This window comes from Penicillium robsamsonii, assembly GCF_028829455.1.
Source record: "Penicillium robsamsonii strain IBT 29466 chromosome Unknown utg000001l_segment0_segment0, whole genome shotgun sequence".
Lineage (NCBI taxonomy): Eukaryota > Fungi > Ascomycota > Eurotiomycetes > Eurotiales > Aspergillaceae > Penicillium > Penicillium robsamsonii.
The window spans coordinates 2106101-2123736 of record NW_026643219.1 but is presented as its reverse complement, the minus strand read 5'-3'; the positions used below and the strand labels follow the sequence as shown (position 1 = coordinate 2123736).

Below are 17636 nucleotides of genomic sequence, written 5' to 3'. Positions count from 1 at the left end.
TCTTCCCTCTTGCTTCACTGGTATGCTACTATAGTGTGGCAACAACAATCTCCGCAAGTCATATCAGTCCTTCAATGTGACGTTCGAGCCTTACGCCAAAATGTTGTTCAGACGCAAGACTTCTGATCAGGAAAGTACCAACAAAGAAAATATTCCCGAGGACAATCCGAGCTGGAAGTTGCTGTTCGGATTCACGACTCGAAGACACCTGCCGACTCTCATATTCGGGTCTATCTTTGCCCTGGTTGCTAGTCTTGTCACGCCAGCACTTGCAGTCTTCCTTGGCAATGTGTTTGACTCATTCAACTCTTTCGGCGCGGATAAGACTGATGTCAAAGGGCTTCATGACCAAGTGATCACAAATTGCTTGGGAATGATTGGACTGGGAGTGGCTGGTTGGTTTTTGAACGGCGCATACTATGCTCTGTTCGTTGCATTTGGGGAAATTCAGGCCTCCGTTATTCGCAGCGAGGTGTTTCTAGAGTTATTAAAACGCGATGTTGAGTGGTTTGAGGCCAAAAGCGAAGGCTCCGGGGCTTTGTTGTCGGGAATCCAAGCGTGCGTTTGCAACGATACTCGCCGGAATCTTATATCTAACGTTATATTGTTTCCAGACACATCCATGAAATGCAGATGGCGACCTCACAGCCACTCGGCCTTGTACTGCAATACTCGTGTCGTTCCCTGGCTTCACTAGGGCTAGGCTTCTACACATCTTGGAGCCTCTCTCTGGTAACTCTTGCGGGAATTCCCATATTCTCGGCGATTATCGGATACCTTTCTTCCAAAATGAGATTTAGCATTACAGCACAGCAGGCTGAGCTGACCGAGGCTTCGAAGGTTGCCAACAATGCTATTACAAATATCGACACGGTCAAATGCAATAATGGGCAGGCCTTCGAGCATCGGAACTTTACTGAGAGCATTGAGAGATCTGCCACACACTATCTTCGACAAGCTCTGCTGAATTCTCTGCAAATTGCTATCATCCGATGGATGATGTTCGGGATGTTTGTTCAGGGATTCTGGTATGGCAGTTCGCTTGCACGTTCTGGGAAACTCACATCTGGAGAGGTTCTCAGAACTTTCTGGGCTTGCCTGACCGCAGCTCAGTCTATCGAGCAGGTCTTGCCGCAGATGATCGTTATGGAAAAAGGAAAGGTCGCCGGTGCCGCCTTGAAAGCAATAATACAGAGTCGGAGAGACAAAATTGTCAGCGAGGTAAAGGGAAATCGGTATCCGAAACACTGCGAAGGTGATATCGAGGCCAAAAACGTGAGTTTAAATCCTTCTTTGGGTTTTATCTGGACAAACTGACATTCATGAAGGTGTCATTTTCATATCCTAGTCAACCTGATCAATGTGTTCTCAAACCGTCAAGCTTTTTCTTCCCCGCTGGAGAAACGACATTTATTATAGGGAAAAGCGGCTCTGGTAAAAGTACCCTCAGCCAACTGTTGATGCGGTTCTATTTGCCAACCTCAGGCGAAATCATGATTGACCGCAATCTAATGCAAGAACTCGATATCAACTGGATCCGCAACAATATCACTCTTCTAGAGCAAAGGAGTGTTCTCTTCAATGAGTCTGTGCTCACGAACATCGCCTTCGGTTGCCAGGACCATGCAGCTGTCACCAAGCAAGATGTCAAAGACCCCATCGAGCTAGCCATGCTTGGGAATACAATCGATGGACTCCCGAAAGGAATCGACACTTGCGTTGGGCCCGGCGGAAGCTTTTTGAGTGGTGGTCAAAGGCAACGAGTTGCAATTGCCAGAGCGAAATTACGTGACACCCCAATTCTGATCCTGGATGAACCCACCAGCGCTCTTGATCAAACCAACCGAGTTGCAGTAATGAAAGCAATCCGTGAATGGCGGAAAGGTAAGACTACAATCATTATCACTCACGATATGTCACAAATCATGGAACAGGATTTCCTGTACATCCTTGAACAAGGCTCAATTGTGAAATCCGGCTACAGATATGCTGTCGAGGTCAGTCCGGAAAGCGAGAAGTATTTCCATACGAAAATCGACGGTTCTGTAAAGACCCAAAACAAGAGGGCTCTGAATGATATGGACAGTCCTTGGGAGAGCTCATCATCGGAGAGCTTGGACACATTAAGACCTCAATCAGCTTTCCTCGGACATCGTCGGACGAGGCAATCCTGGGCTCAAGGACACATCCCCCCAAACTTTGGCTCCGGCTCACTGGACTTAATGGCGAGAAGGAATTCGGAATGCATCATCAGAAATGGGAACTTCCCTAGATCTCCTCTGCAAGATCGAAACCAGCGTATTTCTTTCATGGCGCAGGGACCTGGTGCCCAGCGGTATTCGAAAGAAACAACTATCCAACTTCCCGCAGAATACGTCGAAATGGTACATATTGATGATCATGGCTTGAAGTCGGATCCATGGCCCAACAAACACACCTCGAAAGATCCATCAGAGACGAAGCGTAACCGGAGATCACATGGCCTCCGCAAGAAATCAAAAGAACAGCCTACACCGAAAGAACGAATGACTCCGCTCTCTCACATTGTGGGCACCATTCTATCGACTTTGACGCTCAGACAGCGAATCATCCTCTTCCTAGGATTTGCCGCAGCACTGGCTCATGCAAGCGCAACTCCGACATTTTCATATTGTCTGTCACAGCTGTTTGGAACCTTCTATGCTGGGAACAACAGTGAACACCTGACAATGACATGGTCACTTGCTGTACTAGGGGTGTCTTTCGGAGATGGCCTTGCGTCCTTTTTCATGCATTATTTCCTAGAACTTTGCGGCGAGGCTTGGATGGATTCTTTTAGAAAAAATGCCTTCCAGCGCATTCTCGATCAACCACGGGCCTGGTTTGAGAAAGATGGCAACGGATCTCTCAGACTCACATCGTCTCTCGATCAGAACGGAGAAGATATGCGAAACCTGCTAGGCCGTTTCGCCGGTTTTGTAATTGTTGCTGCAGCAATCACCGTCATGGCAATCATCTGGAGCTTGATTGTTTGCTGGAAGTTGACACTCGTTGCTCTTTCCTGTGGACCTGCCATTTATACCATCACTCGAGGCTTCGAGGGAACAAATGGATTATGGGAAAGACGATGCAACGATGCCAACGGTATCGCCACCGATGTCTTTACTGAGACATTTTCAGAGATCCGTACTGTCAGAACATTGACATTGGAAGGTCACTTCCATCGCAAACAAGCCAATGCCATCGCGCAATGCTTATTGCTGGGGTTGAAACGTGCCATTTACACAGGCATGCTTTTCGGCATGGTGGAATCGACGGTCATATTTTCTACCGGTAAGCTCGCTGGCCTTTTATTTGATTGCTATTGTTCTAACTCTAGTGAACAGCATTGATCTTCTATTATGGAGCGGTGCTCGCAGCGTCTCGCGAGTTCAATGTGAACGACGTGATGATGGTATTCTCGATGCTACTTTTCAGCATCGGCTACGCTGCTCAGATTCTCTCATGGAGTTAGTAGGCCCTGAACCACTTAAAAATACTCTCCTAACCCCTTTGATAGTTCCCCAAATCAACACCTCTCGCGAGATAGCGACGCAGCTTATTCGCCTTGCAAATTTGCCACAAGATGGATCACACGAGCACCTCGGTAGTTTGACGGTTTCAAAACTCACCCCAATCAAGTTGACCAGCGTGAATTTCCGATATCCGTCTCGGCCAAACACAATGGTGTTGAAGAATGTCTCCATTTCCATCCCACCCAACTCTTGCACGGCACTTGTAGGACGATCTGGGTCGGGAAAATCCACAATCGCGTCACTGCTATTATCGCTCTACGAAGCCCCAGCCTCCCAAACTGGACAACCCACCGTGACACTCGGCGGCGCAGACATCCTTCGGCTGCATGTTCCTACCCTCCGCTCACAGATTTCCATCGTATCGCAACAACCAACTATTTTCCCCGGCACCATTCATGAGAATATCAGTTACGGCCTAGATCAGCATTCACCTCTAGCCTCATCTCATAGTGTCCGAACTGCCGCTCAAGGAGCAGGGATTGATGATTTCATCTCATCTCTCCCGCGCGGATACAATACTGTGATCGGTGATGGCGGGGTTGGCCTTTCCGGTGGTCAGAAACAGCGTGTGGCCATTGCACGGGCTCTTTTGCGCCAGCCTCAAATCCTCATTCTCGATGAAGCCACGTCTAGCTTGGATCCTGCGGGTGCGGAGATCGTGCGGCAGACGGTACAGCAGCTGGTTGCTGTGCATCAGGGGCTTACTGTTATCATTATCACGCATGCAAAGGAAATGATCGAGATCGCAAATCATGTCGTTGTTCTTGACCAGGGAGCTGTCGTAGAGGATGGGCCGTATCAGGATTTGGTCAAAATGAATGGTAGCAAGTTGCATGCCTTGCTCAGTGACCCCGAGCAAGTGGGTGCTTAGATTGCTTTCAAGGTTTTTCCGGTGATCATTAGTCGAGAGATGTACATTTTCGAATTCTTTTCTCCGCTTCTTGTACCTATTGGTCAATATCATTGCAATTTGTGTCATCGGCGTCAATATACTCGAGTAAATCCGCAACACCACGTAAATATGTCACTATCATAGGTAATCAACAGTGTAATAGAGAACACCGATAGGGATAAAATCCAGATGTCTTAATTCAGACGGAGAGAAAAGCGGTAAAATTAAATCGATTAGACCCCGAGTCCCGCATCGGTATTATTACCCTTGCAACCTCTCGGCCTTACAAGCTTATATTGTATGAAGCAAGCGCCCGTATCCAATCTACATAGCTTTCACATCAACCGGGGTGACAATGTCAAAGCCAACTCTGATTTTCGCGGCGGGCGCGTGGTACCCGCCCACCATCTTCGACCCAATTATCAAGGAACTTGCCGACTATAGCTGTCACAGTATCGCATTTCCCTCCATACAGCAAGCCAGCTCGGTCGTCGACCTTCAACCCGATATCGAGGCCGTGAGATCTATCACCCAGCAGGAGGCAGATGCTGGCCATGACATCGTCATCATCGCGCACAGCTGGGCCGGGTTACCAGTGAGCAGCGCGTTAGATGGACTGAGCAAGTCGGAGCGTGAAGCAACCGATCAAAAGGGCGGTGTCGTGAAACTTATTTTCATCGCCGCTTTCCTTCCTGGCATTGGCGAGAGTTTGATCGGCGCGTTTGGTGGGATGCCCCCGCCGTGGTATGTGCGCGATGTAAGTTGTCCGCTCATTTCTATTTGCAACTTGCAAATTTTCCATGTGTTCGCTGACAGTTATTCTAGGAAGAGAAGGGAACTGTGACTGCCAGTGATTCGCTCGTACTGTTTTTCCATGATGTTGCCGATGGTGCGGAGTGGGCTAAGCTTCTCAAGCCACATTCTTGGGCAACTCAGAATGCCCCTGCTACTGGGACTGCGTACATGAACATTCCATCTGCATATATTTTGACCGAGGAGGATCGCGCGACTCCGTTGCCAGTTCAGCATGTGCTGGTGGAGCGGGCACGACGGAGGGGGGCACAGATTGAAACTGAGAAAATTAAAACAGGACACACGCCCTGGTTGGCTATGCCAGATCAAGTGGTGGCTTACATTAAGAAACATGCTAGGGAATGAGCAGAGGGAACTGGCTCTTCGCAATGATGCAGGTCGTCATACAATTTTCAAGTACCTTACTCTCGTATTTGGTGAATAGAGAAACATAAAACCACATTGACCTATTTCCAACAAATTAAAAGAGAGAACCGAAAACGACGTATATACAGTAACATTTACAATATACGACAACATGACCAAATAATAGTGAGACAAACCTATGTATCTCAGGCGTCGCTCTTCTTGTGCGACAGCTTATCCACAAACCTTCTCAGCTCATGGAAGCGGCTCGGCTTCTTTTCGCTCTCTTTGGTCTGTGGAACTGGTTGCGGGACTGGGGTAACAACCTCCTCGACAGCAGATTTCTTGACAGACTTACTAGAGCCGTTGCCAATAGTGACTGTCAAGAGCTTTGGATTACCATCATAAACACTGCCAGACTGATCGGGGCCATTGTCAGGCGCGACATCATCATAGGGGAATGCATATCCCCGAGCATCAAGGCTCACTGCATGACAGATACGCGAGTAGTGGTTTGTCACAGGGTTCTTGTAGTAGTTCGAGACCGACTCCCCGTTTGGCTGGTTGCCATTTATCAGCAGGGTTGAGCGATTGAACGCAGCAGCAAGACGAGCTGTAATGGCATCTTTGGTGCCATTCCCAGAAACGGCGAAGGAGCCAGTGCTGTTGCTGAAGATGTCTCCGGTAGAGGGCTTGGTGTAAGAAATACCTGGAACTGAGAAGGACAAGAGATCGGAGGCAACTTTGGCTGTGACATCACCAGCGCTAGCCTGCGTATTGACGGTCAAGGTATTGTTGGTGTTGTTTGCATAGTAAGACCAGACTTCATTCACGTAGCTCTCGTAGTAATTGTTGAACAAAGAATTATTGAGGGTTCTTCCCGTGTTAGGAGAAACGGCCCGCAAGTTGACCCCGTTTTGCTGGATTATGAGCTTGTCCCAGCCGGCTTTATCTTTACTGTTCTGCGCTCTGAGAGCATCGCAGACTTGGTCGAGACCATTGGCTGGCAGACCCTTGACGGTCTGGGTTGCACCAGCTTTGTTGGTTAGGGTCATGGCGATGGGCATCGACACGAAGTCGACGTAGCTGAGATTCGCATACAGCTGGTCGTTATTCCAGGTGAATTCGCAAAAGGCCCATGTCAGATTATAGTTAGGGTCTGCGGTGTTGGATACCGAAGGCTCAACAAGAGCAGGGCCAGGATTCAGATAGAATGTCAATTTCTTCTCTTGCGCAAACCACAGTCGCGCGCCTGCAAGGTGTGGAATAGTGATGGTGGTGGTACTGCCAGATGGGCCCAGCGGAATTGCACAATCCTCGCTCAGATCGGTCATAGTGGCTGATGGTGAGGTCGGATAGTAAGCTGTCTTGCCATCAGATCGCAAGAGGAAAAGCGCATTGTGATTATCAAGCGCCTGGCCTGTAATGTATGCGTAGACCGTGTTAGACCCGGTGTCGTTTTTCAAAGCAAAGTTCAATGTTGCCATTTTGCCCGATATTAGTCTCTTCAGGGGTTTGAAGAAGAATTTAGGTGGATTGATGTCTTGAAATGATTGGCGCAAAAGCCCAATAAGAAAGCCGTATGAAGATCCACAAGGCTGCCGAGGGGGTTTGAATCTGTTAGCGACATTTTAGTCTGCGGTAGGGACCATAATATATACTATCGCTCAACGTCCTTTGTTGAATTTGTACCAAGCCTATGGCATTAGGTAGGGCAGGGTGACAAGACCCTGTGATGCAGCGTGGCGATGACCTCGAGTTTCTCGGAAATGGTGACTTAGACCCCATTGGACCGGCTACCTGATTTTAACGGAAATGTCGATCATAGTTCGAAACAGGCTGCGCGTCAATATCAACAACAGTATATACCAAAGGCGATCTAAGCCCCCGCGGAACGGCACGATCATGCCGTGTCTCCAGGTGATCGAATTCCAACCTGTGTCGATCTTGGCTTCTTTGTGCGGGGCAATTTTGAGCTGCACATTATGTAAAACCCCATTTTGGGAATCGAAAGGCTGAATAGTTGAGCGTCTAGAAATCTGATTTGCGATATCCTCGCTCACTTTTGTCAAGGAGGACGCGTGAGCCTTGGCCATTGGGTCAGCATCGGGTCATCCTTGCATTTATTTTATTGGCCAATACAACCATTTGATATTCCTATACCGCCACGAGACGATCATCAAGATTTTTGTTAACTTTAAAAAAGAATACACTGTTGAATTTCTTTTCATAGATCAGATGACGATGTTAATCGTGGGCTTTTCAACCCCGAACCCTGAGGCGGAAGAACCTCACGCACGATGCCCCTACGCATAGGAGTTTGAACATTGTTGTACAGAACTATTTGATTTGATGGCTTCGAAAAATGGACCCTCACCAGAGAAAAGGAATTCTATCACGCGGCGATAGAACATTGAAACAATATAAGAGGGCCAGATACTAGTCTATCCTCTTTTGGCTAAGTCAAGTATTGAATTCCCCAAGGCTTCTATTGAGCTTCATGGGAAGTGTTTGATCTCACTTTGCTAAGAACCCCTTCTATAGCCTTTGTATGTATTCGCATAGGATATACCAAAGGTCCAGTATACTACAATCCATTTCCGATTCACTCAAATCATTCACATGTCATTGTCTAGCAATATCCAAAAGTAGCAAATGAGAGAAAATATATTCCACGTGCCTTATGCCATCATACTTCGAACCAAAACCATACGACCATGCGCTGAATTGGCCCGGGTGCAGCGCATTCCTTAACCAGAGTCTATGTCGATCTCCATATAAAATATGGATAGGCGAGATTTACGCACCCGGAATTACCCTTTAAGTATGGTGATGCCTAGAACCTTTGGTAACATTTATAAGTGGCGGTCTAGGTTGGTGTTTGTACGACAATTGCCAACCGAGGACCAAGTCACTCAGAATCACACTTCAATTCGATCTCAATTGTGCCGAGAATCTAGTTTGCTAGAAACTCCGGCTCGTAATCCCGTTCATATCGTCATCACTAATGAGAAATGAACACTTTGTTCGCTTTAGCGGGCCCACCGTAGACATCGTGCAACTCTACTGGAACGACATGACGCGTATACTATGCAGGACTACAGTACATATGGGTTGCCTTATACTTGGCAGTAATGGCTCAAATTATCGTTGGTAAGGAGTCGTCAACATCAACATTGGGGTTCGCATTCTACATCCACGAAGTCAGAATCCCTGGGGGACATGGGACAAAAACATACTTCGGACCTGACGGGCAGGAACTTTCTCAGCCCGCATGATCTCCAATATATCCAGCGGGGAGTTCAGACATGCCTAGAGACAGAGTATGTCCAAATAATTCTGGCTAACTCAAAGGCAGGAGGGAACGGGGCGAGTTAACAGCCGCATTGTCGGCACCTTAGCATTGTCTTCTCAACAAGCTGCCTTCCCAGGGGCTGCCATGCTATGCGCCCCTATAAACCCCATCACTTGTTAACACGTGGTACATGAAACTTGGGCGAAGAGTTGGCGTGCTTTGCGGCGTGCCCGGAATGTTCATAATAAAGTGAAACTTGAGGCTGAAAAATGACTTGGGCCGGCAGGGCGATGATTCGCCACCCCTAGAGGCCACGTTGGGTTCTCGCCCTATCAGGTGTTCTTCGCTTATCGACCATTTACTGCGCCTCACTAGCCACTGCAAACACTACATATCCATTCAGAAATAAATAGGGAAATAAGATGATGGTCCAATGGCTGTCCAGAAGCTCTATGGAAGCATTACAATATTCCCGAGCAATGTCGTTCTATTATTATGCTATGATGTAGACCTCGGGAACAAGCATCTTCTCGAACATTCAGCATCACGCCATGATATGGATTAAGCGACACAAATCAAGTTGAGGACATGGTTTAAGGACCAAGAGAATTCGCTCGAGGGCACATGCTATCATAACTTCTCTGTGTGGCTTCGGCTGCGACGGGACCAAGTCAAGCAGCAAAACGCCACACTAAAGGGCGCATCCGCTGTCGTCCGTGTCTGTATTCCCGAGGTAGACGGTGTGAAAAGGCATAGATCCACAGACAAAAGGGAACTTGATAGTTTCCCGGATAACCGCCGAGACAAGCTGGTGGAGCCGACCTGCAAAGGGGGTGTTTCAGAGATGGTAAGAAGGGCTCGAGAGGGAGCAACATCTCAATCTCAGGATTCCCCGAATTTACATCTCACCATTTGGGCTGAGGTTAGCATGGTTTTCACATCACAAACAGACCTTAATGAGCTCCAACGGTGGAGATTTGACGATTCGCGATTCCAGGGTTGATATTCCAGATGTCTCACGATCTCATACCGGTTGTTCCCGAACGCAAGGGCTATCTATTTTTGTTTAACGTCTTCCTTTGCTGCAAAGGGACTCGTGCAGTTCATCTCCCACGATCAAAAGTCAATAATGAAGTCAATAGTGTGTAAATCATTCGAATGAAATTTCAAAGTTGAAGGGTCCAAACGGTTAGGGATCTCCCTGCAAAAGCGATGGTGGACATGGTTTAAAACAATGAGAGAAAAATGATTGGCAGACAATTGCAGACAGAGATCGGCAATCCTCCAAATAAACCCGATTTTGATTGAAGGAGAAGCCCAAAGTGACCAGCCTCCACCCACGCCAGCGTTTCATTGCTTGGCGTATAATAATAGCCGGCCAGCCACCTGGGTATCCCAAGGCTGACGCGCTTTGTCCCTTTTTTCACATTCCACGACTCTTTTGAAATCCGGGGATTTTATTCCATGCCTTCGTTTAAGTATCTCTAGGGCAACCTGTCCGACATTATGTACATTCCACAGAAACGTCAAGATGACACAACGAACAAGAATCACATATTTATCATTGTATGTATCTCCCCGCCCTTCCAACCGTCTTCCCCTGTGCTGACTCGACTTAGTGTGCCGTGAGCATCATATTTGCAGTTGCAGTCGGTGTGAGCGCCTACTTCCTATCCCGACAACTACGACAACGTAACTACGAACCGAAATATCTTCCGGGGAAATTCCTCAAGCAAAAATGGAAACAATGGGGCACAGGGAGCGCATCATACGGTCAGGTCCCAAATCAAAGTGGCCAAGATACCTCTTATCGTGGAGCTAGTACAGCACCAGAGATGCAGACCAACACTGGCGTCCGCCGCGATACGTCGATCCGTTCTATCATGACCCTACCTCCCTATTCCCAGAGCCCAAAGCCGACCGAACAAGTCATCGCCCGGGAGGGTGAACGCGGTGGGATGGATATGGTCGTGGAATACCCCGAGACTGCAGAAGAACAGGAAACTCGCCGTGAGGAACAGATGGACTCTTTGTACCAGATTCGCCTGCAGCGCCGTCAGGAACTAGCCGATCGCGAGGCACGACGTCGGGAGCGACGAGAAGCTGAAGCGCGTGGGGATGCTGCTCGCCTCGAACGTCTGAATGCCGAAACTCGCGCCCGGGCACAACGTCGCCGTGCAGGAACCAACAGTGGAATCAACGTAACCGCGGTCCTAGCTGAGCATCAGTCGAGAGAGCGGGATCGACGCATCGCCAGTGTGAGCTATGCTGAACTCGGACGTGTTCGCCATGATGGATCGCGGCTTCGTGCCGACTCGCATAATTCTGACTCGCACGATTCGGATAGTCGACCGCTGTTGCAAAGTGATGCTGTGAGCTCCACCGCGGCCTCTTTCGAACTATCCAACGTCAACTCTCGAGGACAGTCCATTTCTTCGTCCATTATGAGCGACTCCAATCCTGCTACCGAGCTTGAACCACTAGGTTTAACTCAGACCACGACACACGGCTCGAGTCGACCAGTATCACAAACTGATGACGGAGATCTCGGGACGCTCAACATTCCTCCACCTCCTGATTACGAGCACCTGGACTGGGGTGATGCCCCTGCGTATCAAAGTCCTGTTGCCGAGCAGAATGAACACGCGCGGCAGCTCCCAATCATCAATCGTTTGCCCTCGATCCACGTCAATTTACCCAGTCCCATGACTGTGTCTCCCGTGACGCCGACTCAGTCGCAGTTCCAGAGTATCAATAATGATGAACCTCCAACCCCGACAGATCATACGCCGGGAATTCGAGTGGTTTCAGCAGAATCGGTGACTACCACCGGCCATGCTCCGCCGCCACCCAGTCAACCTCAATAAATTCGATCACCCCCGAAACCAACCATGGAATGAACCCTACCAGAAGAAGCTCCTCATAATATATTACTCAGCATGAGCATGATTCACGACCTGTATTAGCATTAGTTCTGGGGCTTTAGTCTTCTTTTTCACTCGTTTCATTTTGTCCTTTTTTTCCCCCAGCGCCTTTTCCCTTTTATGTCATCTACTCGGCTAGCAAGGCGTTTTGAGTTTAGGTGGCTGGTGAAGAACATTGCCCATAAAGATATATCACGGGATCACTGCGATCAATGTATCTACAACATCCAATATATATAGGAAATGGACAGCAGAAATGCACTTGACTTATATTTGCCAGTTCTCACGCGTGTACAGAGTGCAGTCCGCCACGTCTTTCGAGCTAGCAAAGACAACATCAATATTACCACAAAGCTTCTCTTCCAGCTGACCAGAGATCTACAAAGGCCTGCTCAGCATCGCAGCCGAAGATCTGCGAACCGGGAAATCCCAGAAAGCGGAGTTCCTGTCCGAAATAGCAGCCTGCCCCAACGAGAGAACATGTGGGAGGACTTCGTTTATTTCGAGTTCGCTGTAGCTCTCTAGGAACCTTTGTGTATCTTGGTTGGTGCTTTGGATTTCCTTGACATGGTAAAGGATTCAAGATGTAGACAAACCCCCTGGGAGAAGCATTAATTGATTGAATAAGAGCTCAAGAGTTCCTAAAGAGTTCAGCTGCATTTCACGAATCCAAAATGCTAGGTATGCATACAAGTGTTGCTGTGTGACGCCTCCCTGTGACGGCCCCCGCATTCATAATTACGGAGTAATAGCAGGATACAGTTGAAGAGAGGAGAGTGACATGATATTTCTAATATGAGCCCAACTTTCAGCCCACGGCCCTGTGTGGCTAACTGGGAAGCCAAAACGAGAATGTCGGTATAAGTTGAAGCAACATAAGCATTAATATGTTCCACGCGCAAGCCCACGCTTTCTGCAAGTGACTCCCATTGATGTTTGGTCCGCTCTTTACCAGCAAATATCATCATGGCAAGATCGGCTACGGTTGATTGCCACTTAGCGCCAGTATCTGGCAGCACAGCATCATCGATCAAGATCCGCGAGTCGGGGCCCATGGCGGCGTGAACATTGCGGAGGATCTTCGTGGCTTTGTCGTCGGGCCAATCATGCATGATTCTGCGGAGATAGTAGAATTTGGCACCTAAATTAAAGGAAATGTTAGATTTGATAAGATCTTGTATCAGAAGGATGGATGGAGACAAACCAGTGATCGGTTGCGTTTGGAAAAAGTCATAAGCTTCAGCCTTCACGCCATCAATCGGAGTTAAATTCTTCATTGCCTCTGTCAAGTCCTGGAGAACAAGGTAACCTAGGAGATTGGGATACTTCTTCCCAAGCTCGATACATTGGTGGCCATGGCCGCCACCAACGTCGAAGAAGGGTATCTCCGGGGCGGCGGATGAAACTTTGAATGGAACCTTACGGGCTTCATTGATGAAAAGGTCAAATCCCTCGGTCCACTCTGATCCTTGAAGTGTAGTCATAATCTTTTGCAGGTTTTCGAAGTGTCCTTTGGGTGCTGGACAAGCCACTCGAATGAGGTGAGTTTGGTCTTGTGGGCTTTCTGGAATGGAGTGCTTGTGTTGACAGTGACATCTTGGTAGTTATTTTCAGCGAAGAAGGCAGCCATTGCTTGCACGACAGATCCAAGTGTGTCGAATCTAAGATTGTATCAAGAAATCTAGGCAAGTAGGGATGTTTACCAGGCGGATGGCTAGGTTAGTGGCAGGGGAAACTACTAACTATATAGCTTACCCGTGGTATATCATAGCCTCGCCCTTGGGGTCAGCCAAAACATGAGTGATGCTGTTTGCGGTGTACTCATTGACTCCGGTCTCCTTGATTATGCCTGTTGCGGCTAGGTAACGAAGAATTCTCTCTGGACAGAACAGGTGTTTTAGAAATTGAAGTAAATATGCTCATCTCCAAGCCCATTACCCAGGAATTGAGCAGATGCTCCCGTGATCTCCGCAATTTGCATGGTAGTCAATGATACATCACTTCTCGTGAGGGAGAGAAAGAGTCCCATATCTGCACCAATTCGAAGCATAGCATTTGTTAGCCCCTACAGCTGTCAGCACTTTGGGCAACCCCGAATTTTGTAGAATGTGACCACCAACCGGTGTTCCTAGCTTCATGATTGCATCTTTCGGAGATTGAAGTTCTCTTGTCACTTGTTTGAGAGACTGAATGATGTCCAACCGGCCAGCTTCATCGGTGTTTGGGGGATAGCCTGGATCTGAGCAATTATGGAGTCCATATTGGCAAAAGTTACTTAAGAATATTCTTGGGTCAAAGGAAGGAGAGAAGAGGCAAGCCAAGTTGATAGATTATTATGAATCTTTTATTGAAAAGAGGTTCTTATATACCTTGCGTCTCTCACATAGTTCTCGTGATTCCGTATCAGCCTTAAAGATCTAATTAGGACTAGTAGCCATGTGTCCAACTAGGTTTAGCGTGTGATTGTCCCTTGGAGGCCTACCGTGGCCGTTGTCTTGGCATAGTTAGTTCCCAAGGTTAGTGCTACCTAAGTATGTAAACTTTGGAACTTATCCATGGATAATAAGCAAGCCACTTAACTTTCAAAAATGAGAGTTATTTACATAATAACAAGTAATAATTACGACAGGCTGACTCCAGGGTAGAGAATTACAGCCGTAGACGTATATCCGTAGCACAGCGAACATCATGGCCACTCTACCAGAAAAGCAACCTCTCGTTATGGGCGGGTATGCCCGAATGCCAGACAAGCTCCCCTCCACGTTTGTTTCGTCGACGGTACCTTGTGTATTTGACAATACCGTCATTCTTGCGGCAACCCACCCCACAGTCTCGACCGCAGATCCATTAGACGATGGCTGGTTCATTTCGGATTTTTATGCCTTTAACTATCTGTTGAAAGGCTTGGGCATGCATCAGACATGGATAACCGCAGCTGATCCAAGAAAATTAGTGGAGAAGTATGGTGCATACCTTCATGGCAACCCGTATGAGGATCGAAAGGTCTGCCTCGATAAAGACATGCTAGACCAACAGCAAATCACCCCAGTCACCATCGTTCGCTCGGGTGAAATGATAGATCGGGTTCTTTCAGAGGCAAAATGGGCGTCAGAATTAGCGAAACGGCATGAGGCGCCACTTCTACTACTCTTCTTTTGCCATGGGCTACCGAATCATCACTTTTTGTTGAATGATGGAAACAGCCACAAGGGTCTCAGCATAGTCAATCTCAAGGGTGTGCTTGAGCCAAGTGTGCGTGTGACTCTCCTAAGCACTGCTTGTTATTCCGGAGGGTGGATCACCACCCCCGAGCTCAACCTCACCGCTATGACAGCTGCGGACGGAAACGACGATCCAGCCGCCGGAACTTCGAATGCCTGGGGTGCATCCCAGAGCATTGGGCGAACTTGCGGGTCCGTGTTTGTAAGCACCCTGCTAGAGACTTTGTCTAGTGCGACAAGTCCTCTTCTCGAAGATTGTGGTCTGGACACAAGCCTATCAGACCCACAGCAAAGTCTTCAACCAGATAACCCCAATAGCTTTCAGACTTTGAGCTATAATTCATTTTGCCATTCTGTTTGGAGTACATGCGCAGATCGCATAACACGGCTCGGCAGCTCCCAAAACTTCCAGTTTGGTGCCCAGGATGATGCCTGGGAATACTCGTGGACAGGGAGAACAGGAATCCCATTGTTCCACTTCAGGAACCGGTGGGATGCACTTACCTCTTATCCATATCAAGAGCCCAGTGATATCAGGGACCTTAGAAATCCACACCCGAAAAACACCACATTTTTGGAGCAAGATCCGAACAAAACTGCATCGGGAAACCAGGTTATTGATGAAATGACTGGCCATATGGCCCATAGAAGACTAAAAGGCATGGCCAGAACTTTCCACCAAACCTGTCCCGGTGAATGGGATCGTGGTAAGGAGGTGGGCTTTGGAGGCACGCTCCGTGGATTCTACGAGCGTGACATGTTCCAGGAAAAAGCGCCGATGTTTGAAGCGGCGATACGCTTTAGGTGGGAGGCAGCCCTTCTCGCAGACTGCATTCTCGAGTTGTTTGACCTTCCTGCTCCTGGTAACGAGATTTGCATCATGTGGAACCGGTTTTTGTGGCTTGAACAGAAACAGGAGACAATGCCAATGCCTGACTTGAAGGCACGTTGGCGGAAAATGTACAACTCCCTTTCTGGTTTTTTTGATATTCCTTGCTTGAGAGAGCAGGGGCCACCTTTCTACCGACCACTACATTATTTGGTCGCGGCCTTTTTGGAAGCTGATAAACCAGAGGTGAGACAAGTGCTATAATTTTAGCCATTGAGGATTTCATGAGCACAGTTCGGATGTTTCACCAGCAGCGTCTATCTGAGGACCAAGAAGTTCGTGGCAGAGGCCGCGAGTGGCTAAAATCCATCGGTCGACGGGCTCGCAAGTCCCTCTCGCCGCGGAAAAGAACACGCCACTCGACATCCGTCTCTTGCTAAGTTTGCCCGGGGAATATTTATGTGCTACCCTTGCTGCCCTTGCTACACTTGCTACACTTGCTACACTTGCTACACTTGCTACACTTGCTACACTTGCTACACTTGCTACACTTGCCACTGAAGGGCCAAGAAGAAGGTTACAGAAGCGAATGGGATAGAGGAAGAATATCACATTATTATTATTATTATTATTATTATTATTATTATTATTATTATTATTATTATTATTATTATTATTATTATTATTATTATTATTATTATTATTATTATTATTATTATTATTATTATTATTATTATTATTATTTCCTAAGCTCTAGGGATTTGCATTTTGGCCTACTGGTTTTGGATAACTATCAATAAGATGTACTGGCCCACTTGCGGAGGCTGGAAAGATAGTGATCACCAATGATGCTCCAGAGTCTAGTCCACTAGGACAAGCTTCTACTTAGGCTTCGTCACTTCCTTCTCCTCCTCCTCCTCCTCCTCCTCCTCTACAATCAAATCAATCATACGTTATTCATGAAGAGCAGTTATCTGCAGAGGCTGTGACTATGCTCGAAAGCGAGATCACATCATCAAGCTCCACGGTAGGCCTAAATTGATCGGATCTAAATTATAAAAAGTCGAGTGCTGACAAAGGTATTCAGAGTAATCTTTTGAAGCTTAAAATTGAATTCAGGACTTGTCCCATTCGTGCGGCAGTAGGATCTGAACCAATAGCACATCAAGCCAACTCTGCGAAAAGATGTATCTGGCTGCCACTCCACGACGAAGCGAAAATACTAGTGGAAAAGTATATCACAGAGATCACCTTCCTCCAGCATGTGGTTCATGTCCCCTCGGTGCGTACTATGGTGGCTGAACTTTATTGTGACTTGAGAGAAAGCAAGCCAGTCGAGATTGGGTACGTTTCATTGCTTCTCAGCATTCTCGCTAGTACCACGTCCTTCTGGACTGAACGCGATATGTGCAACCCCATATTTTCGACTGTTGAAGAAGCAGTTGGGCAGTCTACCCATTGGGTGAGACTTGCGATGGATGTGGTCGATTACTCGCGTTACAAACACTCCGAGTCAATAGAAGATATCCAGGCGATGATTATTATAGGATTTGTGATCATGAATATCGTGGGAATTACATCCCTCGCCTGGCATATGATTTCCACTGCCATCTCAGTTAGAAGGGAACTATCCTTGCATAGAATCGACCATCCCTACAATTCCAACTTAGACGTACCTACGCCGTCCTCTGCAAAAGCAGAGATATGTAGAAGAGTATGGGTGTATCTCGTGGCTACTGATTAGTAAGTTCTCTCCTCCTCTC

The 17636-nt window shown here is 47.7% G+C and overlaps 7 protein-coding genes across 7 annotated transcripts; 5 read left to right on the top strand and 2 right to left on the bottom strand.

Annotated features, from left to right (window-relative positions):
- Positions 1 to 100: 100 nt before the first annotated feature.
- Positions 101 to 4425, top strand: N7447_000839 (ABC transporter ATP-binding protein; the record flags this gene model as incomplete). Its single annotated transcript, XM_057225115.1, has 5 exons — positions 101 to 558; positions 615 to 1275; positions 1329 to 3312; positions 3366 to 3488; positions 3539 to 4425. 5 exons carry the CDS (start codon positions 101 to 103, stop codon positions 4423 to 4425), a joined length of 4113 nt encoding a protein of 1370 aa, XP_057089131.1.
- Positions 4426 to 4801: 376 nt separating this feature from the next.
- On the top strand, positions 4802 to 5604 carry N7447_000838 (uncharacterized protein; the record flags this gene model as incomplete). The annotated part of the gene is made up of 2 exons (XM_057225114.1): positions 4802 to 5203; positions 5272 to 5604. The coding sequence occupies 2 exons, from the start codon at positions 4802 to 4804 to the stop codon at positions 5602 to 5604; spliced, it is 735 nt and encodes a 244-aa protein (XP_057089130.1).
- Positions 5605 to 5810: 206 nt separating this feature from the next.
- On the bottom strand, positions 5811 to 7091 carry N7447_000837 (glycoside hydrolase family 64 protein; the record flags this gene model as incomplete). The annotated part of the gene is made up of 1 exon (XM_057225113.1): positions 5811 to 7091. One exon carries the CDS (start codon positions 7089 to 7091, stop codon positions 5811 to 5813), a length of 1281 nt encoding a protein of 426 aa, XP_057089129.1.
- A 3314-nt stretch (positions 7092 to 10405) lies between these two features.
- N7447_000836 (uncharacterized protein) lies at positions 10406 to 11766 on the top strand (the record flags this gene model as incomplete). Its single annotated transcript, XM_057225112.1, has 2 exons — positions 10406 to 10465; positions 10519 to 11766. 2 exons carry the CDS (start codon positions 10406 to 10408, stop codon positions 11764 to 11766), a joined length of 1308 nt encoding a protein of 435 aa, XP_057089128.1.
- A 400-nt stretch (positions 11767 to 12166) lies between these two features.
- N7447_000835 (O-methyltransferase family 2) lies at positions 12167 to 14096 on the bottom strand (the record flags this gene model as incomplete). The annotated part of the gene is made up of 6 exons (XM_057225111.1): positions 12167 to 12268; positions 12630 to 12964; positions 13028 to 13383; positions 13579 to 13702; positions 13762 to 13888; positions 13944 to 14096. Coding segments are annotated over 6 exons (1197 nt in total), but the record flags the coding sequence as incomplete, so codon positions are not given.
- A 415-nt stretch (positions 14097 to 14511) lies between these two features.
- On the top strand, positions 14512 to 16313 carry N7447_000834 (uncharacterized protein; the record flags this gene model as incomplete). The annotated part of the gene is made up of 2 exons (XM_057225110.1): positions 14512 to 16004; positions 16118 to 16313. 2 exons carry the CDS (start codon positions 14512 to 14514, stop codon positions 16311 to 16313), a joined length of 1689 nt encoding a protein of 562 aa, XP_057089126.1.
- Positions 16314 to 16721: 408 nt separating this feature from the next.
- Positions 16722 to 17617, top strand: N7447_000833 (fungal specific transcription factor domain-containing protein; the record flags this gene model as incomplete). The annotated part of the gene is made up of 3 exons (XM_057225109.1): positions 16722 to 16736; positions 16763 to 16900; positions 16937 to 17617. 3 exons carry the CDS (start codon positions 16722 to 16724, stop codon positions 17615 to 17617), a joined length of 834 nt encoding a protein of 277 aa, XP_057089125.1.
- Between the last annotated feature and the right edge of the window lie 19 nt (positions 17618 to 17636).